At 48.7% G+C, this 16,103-nt stretch overlaps 1 protein-coding gene across 3 annotated transcripts in view; it reads left to right on the top strand.

Moving 5' to 3' along the window:
* The window catches only part of LOC144176051 (proteasome assembly chaperone 2), a 42,473-nt gene that overhangs the window by 25,072 nt on the left and 1,298 nt on the right, over positions 1-16,103 (top strand). For all 3 annotated transcript variants that reach the window (XM_077705172.1, XM_077705170.1, XM_077705171.1), the window contains one exon: positions 10,164-10,278. In XM_077705172.1, coding sequence (XP_077561298.1) covers positions 10,164-10,278 — 115 coding nt within the window. The remainder of the gene's footprint in view (positions 1-10,163; positions 10,279-16,103) is intronic.

Below are 16,103 nucleotides of genomic sequence, written 5' to 3'. Positions count from 1 at the left end.
TTGACAGCAGCAGGCTGGAATCCTGCAATGCTTGCAACTTCCCTCTGAGCTAACTATTTGTGGCAGGCAAATGAAAGCAGGCGTAATGGTGGAGTCGCCTTCGCGGCCAATTTCAGTGTGATTTATTTCCAAGATACCTGCACTGGATTTTGAGCTGCAGGGCATTTTACACGAACTTTGTTGACACAACTTGGCACTCGCTGTATGGGGAAACGAAGTCATAGGCACTTTCGGTGCGAAAAGTTCGCAATTTGGTGAGACAAAGAAACAAAAAATGAAGGAAGCGCACACTAACGTTGTGGGCTAGATGGGCCCAAGCGGGCCGTAGGGGGATACAGGGTGTTTCCCCACGCCCGGAAATGACCCTTCCGAAATGCCCCAGAGAGGTCCACGAGGGAGATGCCGCGACGGGTTCAACTCACCGACAAAGGCGACGACAGGCTCCAAGGGGCCAGGACGAACCAGGAGATTTATTGGCCGAGTGGTACAGCCGTAATGAACGCCAAGACAGGGTTAACTACTACACTGTACCGACGCGCGTCCTAAGGCCCCGCCCGAACGGGCAGCAATAGCCTAGGTTGCACGTGATAGGCCTACCTTGCGCGTCCGAGCAGGGCCAAAAGCAGGCCTCGGCCAAACGGTGTGGCGGGGAGGAGAGGAGCCAACCTTGGGACAAGCAGCGCCCCGGTTATCCGGCTCCAATCTCCTCCATCCCCCGTCTCCCCTATCCGTGGGGCAAGAGAGCCAAGAGAGAGAGAGCGGCGCAGTGCACACACCGCGCTCGCAAGGTGCGGGGAAGAGAAGACAGGTTCCCGGGTGAGGAGGAGCGACAGCGGCGGTGGGGCAGTTGGTGCCCGCCGGCGCGCCGACCACGAGGTGACTTCACATGCGGCGCGGGAGGAGGGAAGGGGATCTAGTGGATCCCCACATCGCGTAAGACTTGATGATAGCAAAGCTGTACACAACCTTCAGTTTAATGAACTGATGGCAGCTGATTTGCCTCTTCTTTGCTACCGCAACAACCTTTACTCCATCTTTGTTGCTATAGCGGCGGAAAAGAACCAAGCCAAAAAGCTGAACGAACGAATGGAACACGCACTCTTAAGATGGATTTCAAAGTGTTTTTGTTTGTGTCAGAAAACTACTCTATAGTTCTTGTAGAAGCAACTCCAAAAATAGTAAGCATATTCGCTCACGCTAACAAAAGTTATTACCCCGACGAGACAGAAATATTTGTTGGCTCGGCAGCTTGCGATGAGACATAGTCCGACCTCATCCAAGGTGAAGCACTCATTTCATGGTTGGCCGCTGGAATGTCCGCGATTTTTGACGGCGGCGGTCGTTGGTTTACAGCGTCGTCGTTACCATGGTTACTTCAGCGAGTGGGTCACACATGAGACGACGACGCCCTTTTATTTTTTTAAGCTACCTTTTCAGTCCTTACGGACTTACGGACTGCCTACTTACGGACTGCCCACGTCCAATAGGAGGCACTGGTGATTGCGGAAGTCGACCTTGCATGCGCGAGGGTTTCCATGAATGGTAACTTATTTTTACCGTCGCTACATAACGATACAGCGGATAGAATTTCTAGCGACTGTAACAGCGAGCTCCCTGCGCCGGCGAAATGTACGCTCGCGTCTTGATTAGATTACCGTAAAGTTCCCAGAGAACGCCCTCCCCCGAAACATCGCCATTCAGTTTACTGAAAGACGTGCCCACCCCATAACATTGATGGCTTTAGCGTCGATGAGTGAACAAAACAAACCCGAATCATCCCATGTGTAGATGCGGTCCCTTATTCGTCCTTTCCGCGCTTGACCCGGAAGGTGGCCAGTCTCAAATTTTTTTTTGACATCTCCGCAGTTTTGGTTGGCCGTGCAGCCACCTTTTCGTAGTTTTTCGCACCTGACCCGAAAGTTCGCCCATCTCGTATTTTTCACTTGATATGACTGTACTTAAATTTGGGTGGGCGTTCTTTCAGAACTTTCATCATCATCATCATCAGCCTATTTACGCCCACTGCAGGGCAAAGGCCTATCCCATTATTCTCCAATTACCGCGGTCCTGTGCCAACTGTAACCAATTTATCCCCGCAAACTTCTTAATCTCGTCTGCCCATCTAACTTTCTGCCGCCCCCTGCAGCGCTTGCCTTCTCTAGGGATCCACTCTTTTACCCTTAATGACCAGCGGTTATCTTGCCTTCGCATTACATGCCCTGCCCACGTCCATTTCTTCTTCTTAATCTCTACTAATATGTCCCTAACACGTGTTTGTTCCCTGACCCACTCCGCTCTCTTCTTGTCCCTTAATGTTACACCTATCATTTTACGCTCCAATGCCCGCTGAGTCGTTCTCAATTTAAGTTGAACCCTCTTAGTGAGCCTCCAAGTTTCTGCCCCGTAGGTGAGTACCGGTAAGACGCAGCTGTCATACACTTTCTTCTTTAGCGACAATGGTAGGCTGCTATTCATTATCTGAGAATGCCTGCCATATGCACCCCACCCCATTCTGATCCTTCTAATTTTTTCTGCCTCATGGTTGGGATCTGGAGTCACAACTTGGCCTAAGTAGATATATTCGCTTACCACTTCCACAATCTCGCCACCTATCTCAAACCGCTGTGCTGTCCCGAGGTTATTGATCATTACTTTAGTTTTCTGAATATGAATTTTCAGGCCCACGGTTCACTCTGTTCGTCCAGTGCGGAAAGCGTGCTTTGCAGTTCGTCCCCCGAGTTGCTTAGCAAGACAACGTCATCAGCAAATCTGAGGTTACTGAGGTATTCTCCATTAACCCTTACTCCCACCTGTTCCCAATCCAACGTTCTGAATACTTCTTGTAAGCATGCTGTGAATAACATTGGAGAGATTGTGTCTCCTTGTCTGACACCCTTCCTTATAGGTATTTTACTGCTCTCCTTATGGAGGATGATGGTAGCTGTGGACCCATTGTAAATATCGTCTAGTATTCTTACATAATGCTCATCTACCCCCTCGTTCCGTAATGCCTGAATGACTGCTAGGGTTTTGACCGAGTGAAATGCTCGGTCAAAGCTAGGTTTCGACCGAGTCAAAACCTCCCATGAATACGCCAATTAACACACGGCCCTCAGTCCCCAGCAGCTGCGAAGCAACTGACCACGGCGGCGGTCGGACCTGTGATGCAGCAGAGGGTGCTAAGAATCCCTGGATCTGGACAGGTCGCCAATGGAATCTGAACCTGGCAACGTTTAACGCGTGGACCTTATCTAGCGAAGCAAGTCTCGAGGTGTTGTTCGAGGAATTAGAGGGCATTAAATGGGATGTAATAGGGCTTAGCGAGGTTAGAAGAGCAGGCGAAGCCTTTACGGTGCTGAAAAATGGACACATCTTATGTTACCGGGGCCTAGAGGACAGAAGAGAACTGGGAGTGGGATTTCTAGTCAATAAAAGCATAGCTGGCAACATAGAAGAATACTATAGCATTAACAAAAGGGAAGCAGGTCTTGTAATTAGGCTCAATAAGAGGTACAAGCTCAAGGTGGTGCAGGGCTGTGCGCCCACATCCAGCCACGACGACCAAGTAGTGGAACGCTTCTATGAAGATGTGGAATCGGCAATGGCTAAAGTAAAAACACAGTATACCGTAGTTATGGGGGACTTCAATGCTCAAGTAGGCAAGAATCAGGCTGGAGACAAGGCAGTTGGGAACTATGGTCTGGGCTGTAGAAATAGCAGGGGGGACCTACTAGTTGAGTTTGCAGAACGGAATAACCTACGCATAATGAATACCTTCTTCTGTAAACGGGAGAGTCGGAAGTGGACCTGGAGGAGCCCGAATGGGGAGCACAAAAATGAAATAGACTTCATATTATGCGATAACCCTGGCGTCGTGCAGGATGTGGAAGTACTCGGAACGGTAAGGTGCAGTGACCACTGTATGGTAAGATCTCGAATTAGGCTAGATTTGAGGAGGGACCGCAACAAGCTAGTACGAAAGAAGCCGATAAATGAGCTAACAGTAAGACGTAAAGTAGAAGAATTCAGGATCGCGCTGCAGAACCGATATTCAGTTCTTAACGAGGAAGCCGAGCTTACGACACAGGAAGCCAGCGACAACCTTACACGTATTATCACGGAGTGTGCAGTAGAAGTCGGGAGCACTATGGCTAGACAGGATACTGGCAAACTTTCACAGGAGACGAAAGATCTAATTAGGAAACGGCAAACCATGACAATCTCTACCGCAGCTGACAGAATAGAACTACCGGAGCTTTCGCAGTTAATCAATAAGCGTAAGACAGCTGACATACGGAAGTATAATATGGAGAGGATCGAATACACTGTAAAGAATGGAGGTAGCCTGAAAGCTGTGAAGAGGCGTCTTGGCGTGGGGAAAAATCAGATGTATGCACTTTCGGAACTTTACGGCACAGCAAATGCGCTGCGCTTGGCACTTCATGCAAGCAATCTTAGTTGATGTTGTTTACTACATTCTTGCTAAATGATGATCAGGAGCACGATAAATGACAATTTTTTCAGAATGAGCGAGCAAAATCTCCGCCCCTACTTCAGCCTCCCACGCTTCCAATGGTTCAGATGAGCTCTTTTATGCTTTTAAAATCGTGTTGGGCAAGGTAATATAGGCAACTGCGGAATCATTACAATATATCTTACTCATTTTATATCGAAATATTTCGCGGAGGCGTGAATTCTGGTTAATGCAATACTTGGTCCTAATTGTCCCCACTAGATGGCGGCGTCAACGTCATGTTTTCTATTTTTTAAGCTCTACAGCAGAAGTCTACGGCTCTTTTAAAAGAAAATTATTGTATTGTGAGAGTTCAATCTAAAACGTCCAAGATTCAAGCTATTTCAAGCGTAAGCAAACAGTTCTGGGCAACAAACTTTTGTGTCATTTGCTTTGAGACAAATTCGCCAGATGTCGCTACTTGGCAGAGCCGGAATGCAGAAACCGCAGAGTGCAATCCTTTCGTTTTCAGCGGCAAACGGCTACTCTTGCTTCATTTAACACGGTAAACGGTAAAGCGTGCTAAGGACACTAGGCAACAGGTTCATTCAGAAGGCCGGTGCAGCAAGCCACACTTTCCTGCGATCATGACTTGATGGGAAGCAATGAAATGAAACTCTTTGGCAGGAGTTGTCGTTACGGGATGCGCATGTCGCGACCGGCGCAGAGAATCAGCTGCGACAGCGTTTGGGCTTGAACTGATTTATTCAGCCCACGTGAGCGCACTTGCGTGTGCGCCTCGTGATCACGAGCAGTGCCCGGCGTCGTCCAAGCGCTGCGTGCGGAGCTCTGCCTTTGTCGTCGGCGCGGCGCTCCCTTGGCGCGGCGTTCGTTACCACCTCATAACTGAAGCAACGTCGAGGCTACGCTCGACACACAGATGGTGCAAAAAATCCTTTCGGGTACAGCGTCTAAGAAAGCAAATGCAAAGAAAACTGATGATCACCAGACACGGAGCGCTGAGTGATCACACTGGAAGCGTCGTTGCTCCTGCGCTCACTGTATCCTTCCGCCGAGAACGGAGGAGTGTCAAGCCCGGTTTGGCGCGGTGTGTAAGTGTACACTCCGGGATAAAACAAATACCGTATAATGCGGAATATACGTCGAGGTGGAATGTAGGTCGACCCCCTTACCTTTTAGCCGAAAAATGCAAAAAGAATAATTAGGTACCAACCATTGTTTTATTGAGACTATAACTTATTTCGTCTCAGATTAATCCTTTAAAACTGTCTGAAGCAACGTCGGACGACTGCTTCTGGCTCGCTGTCGCCCACACAGCAGTTCGTCCTCGGTGCAGACCAGGGAATTGCTTATGCGGCACTTCTTCAACACTCGCAAGACCATGTCATCGTGAAGCGAGCGCAAAGCATGGGACACTCGTGTGCAGACTGGAGCGACAGCCAGTCTGTGCAGGCGGTCAGCAAACATCGTGGGCTATCCATTCGTAGAGACATCGCACGACCCTAGCGGACAAAATTTGCCCCTTTGTACAGCAGCACAGGTGAAGAGAGCAGCGCCCATGAAACGAGGCCTTCCGAGCGTTGCATACCGAGAGCTGCCCCTTCAGCTCTAGCAACACTTCTTTTGGTGATACCGAACTGGTGCAAGGCGGACACGTCATTGGCCTTGGAAAACCCCCAACTTTTCTTTTAAATGCTGCTGTAAACCGGCACCAAGTGCCTAAACTCATTTTGAGCAAGAAGAAAATAGCACGCACACATTCGCCGACAGCGAGATAAGCAACAAAACAAAGATGGCGTCGCGTCCGATTGATGGTGGTGGCGATGGTGCCTTTGGGGTTTGGATGGGCTCGATGGGCTGCCCGGTCGCCAGATGACAACTGCCAGTGACTGGAATATACAGTCGAACCCCGCTACAACGAACACCGCTTCAACGAAATTTCCGCTTCAACGAAATATTTCCAATTCCCCGTCAGCTAGCCATAGAAGTCAATGCAACAAAGTCCTCGCCACAACGAACCATTTGTCAGGCTTGCTTTCGCTTCAACGAAATTTTCGATGATTTGGGCTGGGTTTGAACAATTATTTGGCAATAAAATAAGCATAGCGCCAGCTATCTGTAACTTTTTATACATTCAGGACGCTTAGTTTCACCGAAAATGCGCGTTGCGACCACACCGCCACCCAAAACAAAACAAAAAAAAACTCATCATAGGCGCACGCCATTGCTTGATGGTGATAACGATGTGGCTGGCCGTCTTTACACGAGGCGCAGGCCCGCTTCGCCAAGGCGGAGCCCCAGAGCTACAGCCAATCCGTATCCAGTTGAAATTGCATGAATGTGCTCCGCTGCTGGCGCGGTGCCGTCATGTATGCGTTGTGAGCAGCTGTCATTGCCGTTTTCCTTCTACCATTCTTCATAGCCAAGAGCAAAAATCATGTTTGCGCGTTTGGTCTTGAAGCCTAGTCATCCTATCTTAGTCGCGAGCGCGCGGTCCTGTTAAATGCAAGCGCGCGCGTCTTGCCTGCCAAGGTCAGTTGCTGCCGTGCCCTGTCAGAGGATAAGATAACGGCACTGCTCCTGCCACAAGCGAGAGGGGGGCTTCCCACGGCCTAGCAGCTATCTGCAAGTAATCAGCTCGGTGAACACGCCTTGTTGTACAGCGATACGTTTTGCGCCTGCATATCTTCACCCCCCTCCGTAACGCGTTCTTTGGGTGGTGAAAAAACAGATAACCATTGGTATGTTTGTTATCCAAATAAACATGAGTTATTGCGCGTCACTCCTTTTTCTGAACATTGTATTATGCTGCTAATGTTGCGGAAACGCTCGGGGCTATTTTTCTGGCCTTTCCGTGGTGTGTTGGGGCAGATTTCGCCTCAACGAATTTTCGCTTCAACGAAATTTTTCGCACGTCCCGTCAATTTCGTTGTAGCGGGATTTGACTGTAGGTCGAGGGGTGACTTTTCGGCAAATTTTTCTGTAAAAAATCTCGACCTATATTCCGCATTATACGGTACGTGCGACTGTGTAAACGCACACACACACAAAAGATGTTTTTTGTAGCTTTCTGATGTTTATACGCTCGTAAAAAATTAATTAAATCAAGAGTGCACTATTACGTCACGGTTATTTCAAGAAATAGCCGTTGTGCTCCAATACCATCGATTCCCAAAAAACCCCATCTCAGGGGCCCTTTAAAGGGGCCCTGCAGCATTTACCATCGACTACTCGGAATGTATTTTGAGGTAAAGTCTGAGCAATCTCCTCCCAGAACAATTAAAGGGACACTGAAGTGTTTTGTAAACATTGCGGGATTACTAGCGCAAATTGTAGTTCGGAGTCCGTAGGCATTGTTTCGACCACTCTGGCCGCGTTTACGCGAATTTATTTAGTAGAAAAATCAATTCGAAAATGCTGTCCTCCTCTCTTTACGCTCGCCCATTTTCTGTGGCGTTTTCGTGTGACGTCAGCAGGAGATGAGCTGGAAAATGGCTGCGCTACTGCACGGTTCGCCGACCAGCCGAGATACCGATCGAGTCAGTCGGCCCAGCGTTTTGTCCGCCGTCCGCCGACGGGTCGTCGCTATTCGCTCGCTCAATTGAAACTAAGCCACAACACCTTTGTGAATGAAAGAATGTGCCTTTCCTTACTTTGTTAGTTTGTACACTGTGTCAAACTCAGAGTCCGGGTCGCTCCACACAAGCGCTGCACAAGTGCACATGCGACGCCTCGCTGACTTTACGCTAGTAGGAAAATCTAAGGCCAATTGAAGGCGGGAGAAGAGTCAGCGAAGTCAATATAGGTACTAAGAAAATAAAATCACCTGAAACTTTTACCGTACAGCGCAAAACTAGGGAGCAGGAAGCACTTTTTGCGCTGGGTAAACAAGCACAGCGGTCAGCAGCACGACCGCACATCTGCGAACGATTTTCCGTCAAAGAAATGCAATTGCTAGACGTGAGATATTGCGGAAGTTTGGGGGACACTTACTGCAGGAGTGATATACAACAAATAGTCACATAAAGTACTTAAAATGCTTAAAATAAATAAAAGTGTAAACTGGTCATACATTATAAACCTTATATATCCCAACCGGCCAGCGCCGGCTCGTGGCCTAACGGTTTGAGGCGCTGGAATTTGTTTTGAAAGTCGCAAGTTCGAATCCCCGCGGGTACATGTTTTTTTTTTGTAAGTTGGTTTTTTCGTATGCGGCCGATGATTTCTGAACTGAGTTCACCATTTTTGGGCCGTAACGTTCCTGCTCCACGAGCGAGATCGCAGAACGCGCGCATACTGACAATGACGCGCTAGCGAGTTCTCGTTGGCGTGCTGTTGCCACAAGCACCGACTGCTTGCAGGCAGTGGGCCCAGGCCCGAATCAGCACACCCTTGGCCTGGTGCGAACTAGCTTTTTACGAACAGACATGAGTGAGGCAAGCTCCGAATATGCGGGAAAAGCGCATGGCATTTGAGAGTCTGCGGTGACGCGGAGGGCGTTCAATCCACTGCGTAGGCCTCGTCTACTGATTTCTACGATTCCAAGCCGCCCTGGGAGGTTTATCTTAGACATTTGACAGCCGACAACATGGCAGAAGCGCGGTACGGCGATAACTGAGATATCGAGAATGCCCATCCAACAACGCCATCTCAGATGTCAAGCATGTTGTTTTACAGAACCGAAACCGAAACCGAAACTTGTTTGATTGCTAACCTTGGGCATCGTCCAATCACAGTGCCCCCCCTCCTGACGTCACAGCCTTTAGTTGGTGCGGCCGCCGCAAACCGCGCATAGTAGTTTTTCTTCTTTCGCGCTTTGTAAAATAATTACCGATTTGTCAACCGGATAAACGATTAATAGTGTGTTAATTTGAGCCAGTCTACACAGTGCAAGCAAAAACGGGAGCTTGACAAATTCACTTCAGTGTCCCTTTAAGAAAATCCATTCACTATCACCAAAACTATGCGCCATGAGAAACCGCGCATAATTTTCCCTCTCAACTCGGCCACGTGCAAGCGTCGAAAGATGTGTGCTCTCTCCCGCAGAGGGGGGCAGCTCACGGCGTTCTCTTCAGCGGCTTTCGTTATAGCACACGCCGAGGAGTTTTCTCTTTTTCTCCGCAACGTGGAGGGTCTATTTCTGGTATGGTGCCACAAAAAAGCAGGCATGGCTGCCTGCTCACAAGCACGCGCTCAGGCTTGGTAGGGCGTTTTTGAAGCAATAAACGTTTGTTGTCGAGGGGTCTCAATGAAAGGGGAATATTGAGATCGTCGCTCAATTTTGCGCGCACTCAAAGAGCAAAAGAAACGCCAAAAATGTGCATACAGTTCAGGCGCAGAAGAGTTTGGTACACAGCGTCGACGACGGTGGATCGTCACAGGAAATGCCAGAAATAAGTTGCGAAGTTGAACAGCGACAGTCAATATGACATCCATGGCCACAATGACGTCATTTAGGCCATGCCAGGGGTGCATAATGAGGAAAATTGAAGAGAGTGCGGCTGGTCTTTCTGCGTCTTTCACAGCAATTTGCGCACTCACCACTTCACCTGCACATGTAATATTTGGCTCAGGTATTGCTGGCAGTGTAATCTAAATGTCGCACAGGTTGCTTGCACTGCTCAAAGAGTGTTGCCGGGTCCCTTTGAGATGCCTGAAGGGCCCCTGTGTGCATGCCTGGCGACCGCAGTGTCTCGGACGAGATCCCCGTGGTGCTGCTGCTGGTGTACTGCTCCGAGGGCGACAACACGCCCGACGCCATCTTGCTGGCCGACCGGCTGGATGAGTGGCTCCACCTCTGCCAGGTACCGTGCTGGCCTGCTGGGCTCATGTCAGCCTATGTCGCCACCAGGTTTTATGTTATTTGAGCAAAAATACCAACATTTATCAAAAAAAAAAAAACTTTTAGCTGTATTTTTCCTGGTTTGGTGTTTATGTCCATGTTCTCAGCTTGTGCATGCAATTCTGCATACTCAGAGCTGTCGTATTGCAAAGTGTGTGCACAAAAGTGTGTGCACAAAAAAGGCATTTTTCTGTGTGCCATGCTGTGCAAAAAATCATCCAGAGCAGCTGTCCGAAACATGACACATGACAGGAGGGGCTCAATCTTTACTAACTGTACAGATTTGACCCTTCTAAGTTCATTTAAAGGGGTCCTCAAATACCTTCCGCCGATGCATGGATGTACATGTAACCAAATAAGACAACGTATTAGCAATCTCCTCCCGCAAGAATTTTGTTAAAGCGATGAGTATTAGCTGAGAAATCGTAAATCAAAAACCACGCATTATCGTCGCGCCGCGTTTCCTCCTCCTTTCAACTTACTCTCCGCTGTTGACGGCGCGCCAGCCTTCCCTCCCATGATGCTGCGCTCCTCGGCGGTGACGTAGTTCCGCTATCGCGCTGCTCATACTGCCGTCTGCTACGGGCAAGCTTTGTTGACACCTTGAATCCCTCACTCCGCTCAAGGCTGGAAAAGCGAACGAAAAATCTGGCCGCATTTGTGTGGCGGCCTGGCCTGGCCCTTTCGCGGTGTGCGTTGCTGCAGGGCAGCACGTGACTTTTAATCGGCGGCGAACTCGCAGCCGCTCGGGGAGGATCATGCGCTCGGTCCCTCATGCCCCTCATGCACTGCGCACGGTTTATCCAAAAAGCGCCGTATCAGATGTGGCCCCGCTGGTGCCGGGTCTTATTTTGCGGTGGTGGTAATTCCTGCCCGCGGCATGTGAAAAAGACATTTTAAACTGATACAGAACCAGTGCACAAAATGCTTCAACATGGAGGAAAGAAAAGGTTTCCTCCATGTGCTTCAATCATGTGACCAGTTCAGCTTGGGGCGACGCGTGGTGGAGAGCGGCAACGTTGGCAAAACATGCTCCGGCGCGGCTCTGAGCTTTCTAGCGCTGGAGCGAGCACCACTCCTTTGACAATCTCAAACATCGGTTGCCTTGGCAACAAGGCACAAACCGCCCCAGAAGTCAGTTACGGTTGCGTGATCCCGGTTCAGCTCGGCGCCCCACCTCGCGACCTGTGGGCACTGCAGGCGTACCACTCACTCCCATTGGGAAGTGTGAGATGCGTTTGGCATTACAGGAGGCAATGGTGTGTGTGTTGTGGACGCCTTTGTTTCACGATGAAATGCGACGTTGCGCTTCTGCGGGTGGATAGTGATTCCCATTGTCTGGATTATCTTTCTCGAGCGACGTACGACTCAACCTCGCATGGGGTATGTGCAGTGTGAGTGGCTAAAAGCCATCTCGGCTTGCGCGCCAGAGTTAAGTGACTTGCTGTTCGTCCCCGCAAACCGCTCGCGAGGTGAGTGCCGAATTTACGACGGGCAGGAGGAGGCAACCCATCGTCTGTCAATCGCGGTTCAGACTTGCAACGCATGTTGTGACGTTGTGTTCGTTCGAAACGCATCTCTGGATTGTTTTGAAGTGGAATAAAATGTATCCGTCAAACCCGGGCATTCGGCTCAGGGCGTTCTCTGCGATTGCGCAAAAGAAGTGTCATGGGGCTTCAGCGCTTTCTTTATGAAACGTACTCAGGTAAGAGAATATCCATGTCGTGTTATGGCCGTGTTGCATTCAATACGAATGGTTAAGCGTTTGTTTACACTTGTTTCGTTTGTCGTAAAATGTCCGAGCACTCCGGCACTCCGCTGGCAGATCAGCCGGCGAGCCGACGCTGAGCAGACGACTCATCTCTTTGCCGGAAGTGCGTGAAAAAGCCGCCCAATAGCAGGATGTCTAGCTCATGACGAACATCTGGGAATCGATGATGTAGACATGTGAAGATGGCGGCGTCCAAAAACACGAAGGAAAGGGTGAGAAAAAAGCGACAAACTTTGCAACAAAAGTGTGAGCTTTCCGCTGCGCGTAAAAGAGTAATACTTGGCCCAGATGACCTTGACGACCCAATCTAACGATTGCGCTACTTCATTTAGTGTGCTCAAAACGCCTTTCAGGGCCCCTTTAATTAAAAAAAGGGTTGTTTCAAGGAGCACGTCCCCTTAACAGTCAACCTGTATAGAGGGTCATTCTATAGCCCAGGGGTGAGACAGCTGCGCATATTGCGCAGTTTTGATACAAATTTGTTTTCCTGCGCCAGACCGCTCCAAAAGCTTGAAAGTTGCAAAAATTGCTCCAAACTGCTCCGAAACAATCTGAGAGCCAAGGATTTTAGCGCTCCCGTTAGTTTCAGTGCGGAAAAATGCTTACTGATGGCATAATTTTCTAGCACCCCCAAGGTGATGCTGTTTGTAAAGGTAATTGATTGATCATTCAATAAAAAACCCGCATGAAATTGACCCTGAGGCAGTTTTTTCGAACGTAGAAATGTCGGGTTGGCAATGTTATATTCTAGAGTTTTTTAAAGTTTTCTCATTGAAAAGCATTGAAAAGTCTTGTAAAAAATACTTATGTTGATGCACAAGGTACTTGTGCAAGTTGGTGAAAAAAACGGCAATTTTTGGAGCGCCGTTTCTGTGGTGAAGATTGGAAAACATGGCCACCGGGCGAAGCAGTTGTTCGCGGTTCAGGCAGAGGGCCCTTCGCCGATTTCTACCGTGGTTATGGTTATGGGGGTGGCTGGGTTTACATTTAGTCGTTTGATCTGTTGTGGGAAGTTGCGCGACTCGAAAGACGGGAGTTCAGCAAAAACAAAGGGGTGCTTGCGAATTCGCCGTATTTCGGCCTTGAGTGTGAGGTGCTGTGTGTGGTTGAAGTGAAATTTCGCACTCATTGCGGTGCTATAAAATGCTGAGCTATGACTGCCCTTGACAGCAAGCTTGCCAGCGGCGGGAAGGGCACGATCGACATTGCAGAAGTGGTGGCGCAGGCTACATCACCGCATAATGTTCAAGCAATGTCCGAAAGCGGGACGGGCTATCATTGCACGCTAGCAATAATGGTTCATCTCTCTGAAGTGAAACTTAGCCAAGAGGGAGGAGGCCAAACATACCAATGTTACTCAAACTACGATCGTAGTGAACGTGCACTTTGGGGATTGAAATGGGAGGGCTGGTGGGTACGACGACTGTCACCTCGCTTTGCGCAGCTTTTTCGTGGCTCTACATTTGTGCGTAAAGCCCCGTCTGGGAATACAAAAATAATAATTTTGGCATTTACATGGCAATAAAACTGCCTTACAATTGCGTAGTTTTTCAATTCGATATTCTCAATGGCATTCCACGCTATCTATACATTGAGCCTAAGCATTTAAAAATGGTTTCTAAAGAGGTAGTGCAGTTCTTACCTTGTGATACTCTGGTAGAAAAAACTTTATTGAAAGGCTGTTTCAGTGTTATGTACATTCATCACCGATTAAAAAGTGCACGTTTCCCCCATGAGTTGCCAAAAATTTGTTTTTTTAGGCTCGTAAAGGGACATAATAAATGTCGTCATTCTGCTCCAAATCAAGATTCTTCTGCTCCAAAATCGAGATTTCGCTGCTCCAAAAACTGCTCCCAAATCTGATTCAGCTGTCTCACCCCTGATCGCCCTGTAATATAGTACGTGTTTAAATGAAAATGCATAGCTGTAGATGGACAAGAAATAAGGGGCCACTGCAGTGGTGTGCACAGGGTTTCATTTTGGGGGGGTGGAGGGGGACTGCAAAAAAAGGGGGAGAACATGGAAAAAAACCAAAAAGATTAAAACCTACAAAAATAAAAAAATGAGTAAAATAAAGGGACTTCAGCATGCCGTGCAGTACTCTACATGACCTCGGGAGTGTTGTGATCATTTTTTTTCTGCCAGGAAAATCGAGAAATTTCTGCTTGTTTTGTGGAGCCTAGACATCAAAGCTAGATATGTAGTATTGTGAAACAAAAATAATGATCTGCAGTCATTATTCGATGTTTGGCAGAGCTAGTGGCGTTGCCCACTGCTTACCCGTGTTCACGAAAATTTTTGGGGGAGGGGGGAAGTGGGCCACTGGGCTCCATCCCCTTATTGTCCTGTCACCAGTGCTGTACCACATGTAGACGGATGGAAGCCGATGCTGAAGAACTGGAGCACAATTATCGAAGTCGTCGGGTTGTCATTGGTCGAAGAGAGGCAGCCTTCTATGTTACAGAAACGCACAATAATTACATTTCAAAGGGTGTTGTTCAACCATTGGATGCTCTGTTGTGATGGCTGTTGAGCTTGCCAATCTTGTCCAAGGGGTTCAGTCCCTGCAAATCATGTTGGACGTGGCACCAAGAACTGCCCTGTCCCCCGGCCCATACTCATGCGGCCAAGTATGGATAGGACCTGCACTGCACATGCTAGCAGCTTGCCTGGCTGCCTGAACTCTTCTTCGCTGCCTGCCTTGCCCCGTGGGGCAGGCTCTGCGGGAGAACAGCAAACTCAGTGAGTTGGCATGAGTTCATCGAGAAGACACTTCCGGCTAAAGGGTGGACGACATGAGCGCAGACTGCAATTGTGTCGTCCATTTCTTCTCCCAAAGTGTTCATTCTTGCTAGATTTGTTTTACTGAGGAAAGGCCTTTAAGCCAGTGTTACGGCCCATTTGAACGCACCCATAGCCAGACAGCTACGGAAGCTTTCAAACAAAGCTGGGCAAGCTGGGAGGCGTTCATGCATTTGGAATGAAGGGTGAGGAAATCCCAACAGAGAGGAACAAATGCGACAGGACGGCACGCTTCCTTGAACGAATGCAACGGGCAGCGTGACATCCTTTCCAAATTCGTTCCTTATCTTTTCCTAAAAATTAGAACACGATAAACACAACAGGAGAACAATGGGACTGCTGTGTCGTGTTTATTGCACTCTAATCTTTAGAGGTACTACAGGGTAGACCGCTTATAACATATGTCGCGGGAGCTGCAAAAATCTGCACTATAAGTGGTACTGCACTATAACCAAGACATGCGTGAATCCAACCACATCGCAACATACCTCTGAAGTCATCCTATATTTATCTCAAATGCACAGCACTTAAAAAAAAAGGCACGGTCTTTTATTATTATTATTATTTTTTTTTTCACATCAGCCGCTGCAGCACAGTCTTGCAAACGGCGAGCACGGCTTTAACTTCGATTGTGTTTGTTTTGAAGGACCATGGCTGCGTTTTTAGTGTCTGTGAACAGACGCCGTGGGACTGCGATAAGAACGCCATTAGGATTTTTTTTTTTTTACCCCACCTTGTGTTCACGATGCCGAAGCTGGCTGCTTACCAGTGCAACGTATTTTTGGTGGAAATCTTTGGCTTCGTGCAACTCGCTATCTGCAGATTTTTGGAAAGGGAAACGGTGGTGGCTTATCTGCACAACGTTCTAGAGCGTGAACTGCATTGAGCAATTTCTTCTCGCAAAAACATGCAGTGCACTCCGCAGGCGTGGCGACGTCGGTGCGGATACAACTGGCGTGGTGTATGCGGCGCGGTAAGAGATGGCAACAAGGTGTCGGCACTGGCCGTGAAGCGGTGCAGGCAGCTCCAGCGGCCATTTCTAACCGATCGCTGAAATGCCACACGACGCGCAAGCGAAGATGCTCATGCAAGAAAAGAGCTCATATTGTGGTTGGAAAGTGGAATATAAAATGCCATCCATGTTGCCTGTGAAAGCGCCCATCAAAAAATACCACGGTGGTAAGCCTAAACATCCCTGGCGCAGCCAGCCGGTG

The sequence above is a fragment of the Haemaphysalis longicornis genome, unplaced genomic scaffold (assembly GCF_048455015.1).
Source record: "Haemaphysalis longicornis isolate Haplotype H1 unplaced genomic scaffold, Haemaphysalis longicornis Haplotype H1 scaffold_3, whole genome shotgun sequence".
Classification (NCBI taxonomy): Eukaryota; Metazoa; Arthropoda; class Arachnida; order Ixodida; family Ixodidae; genus Haemaphysalis; species Haemaphysalis longicornis.
Note: the sequence above shows the minus strand (reverse complement) of the source record. Positions and strands in the feature narration are given on the sequence as shown.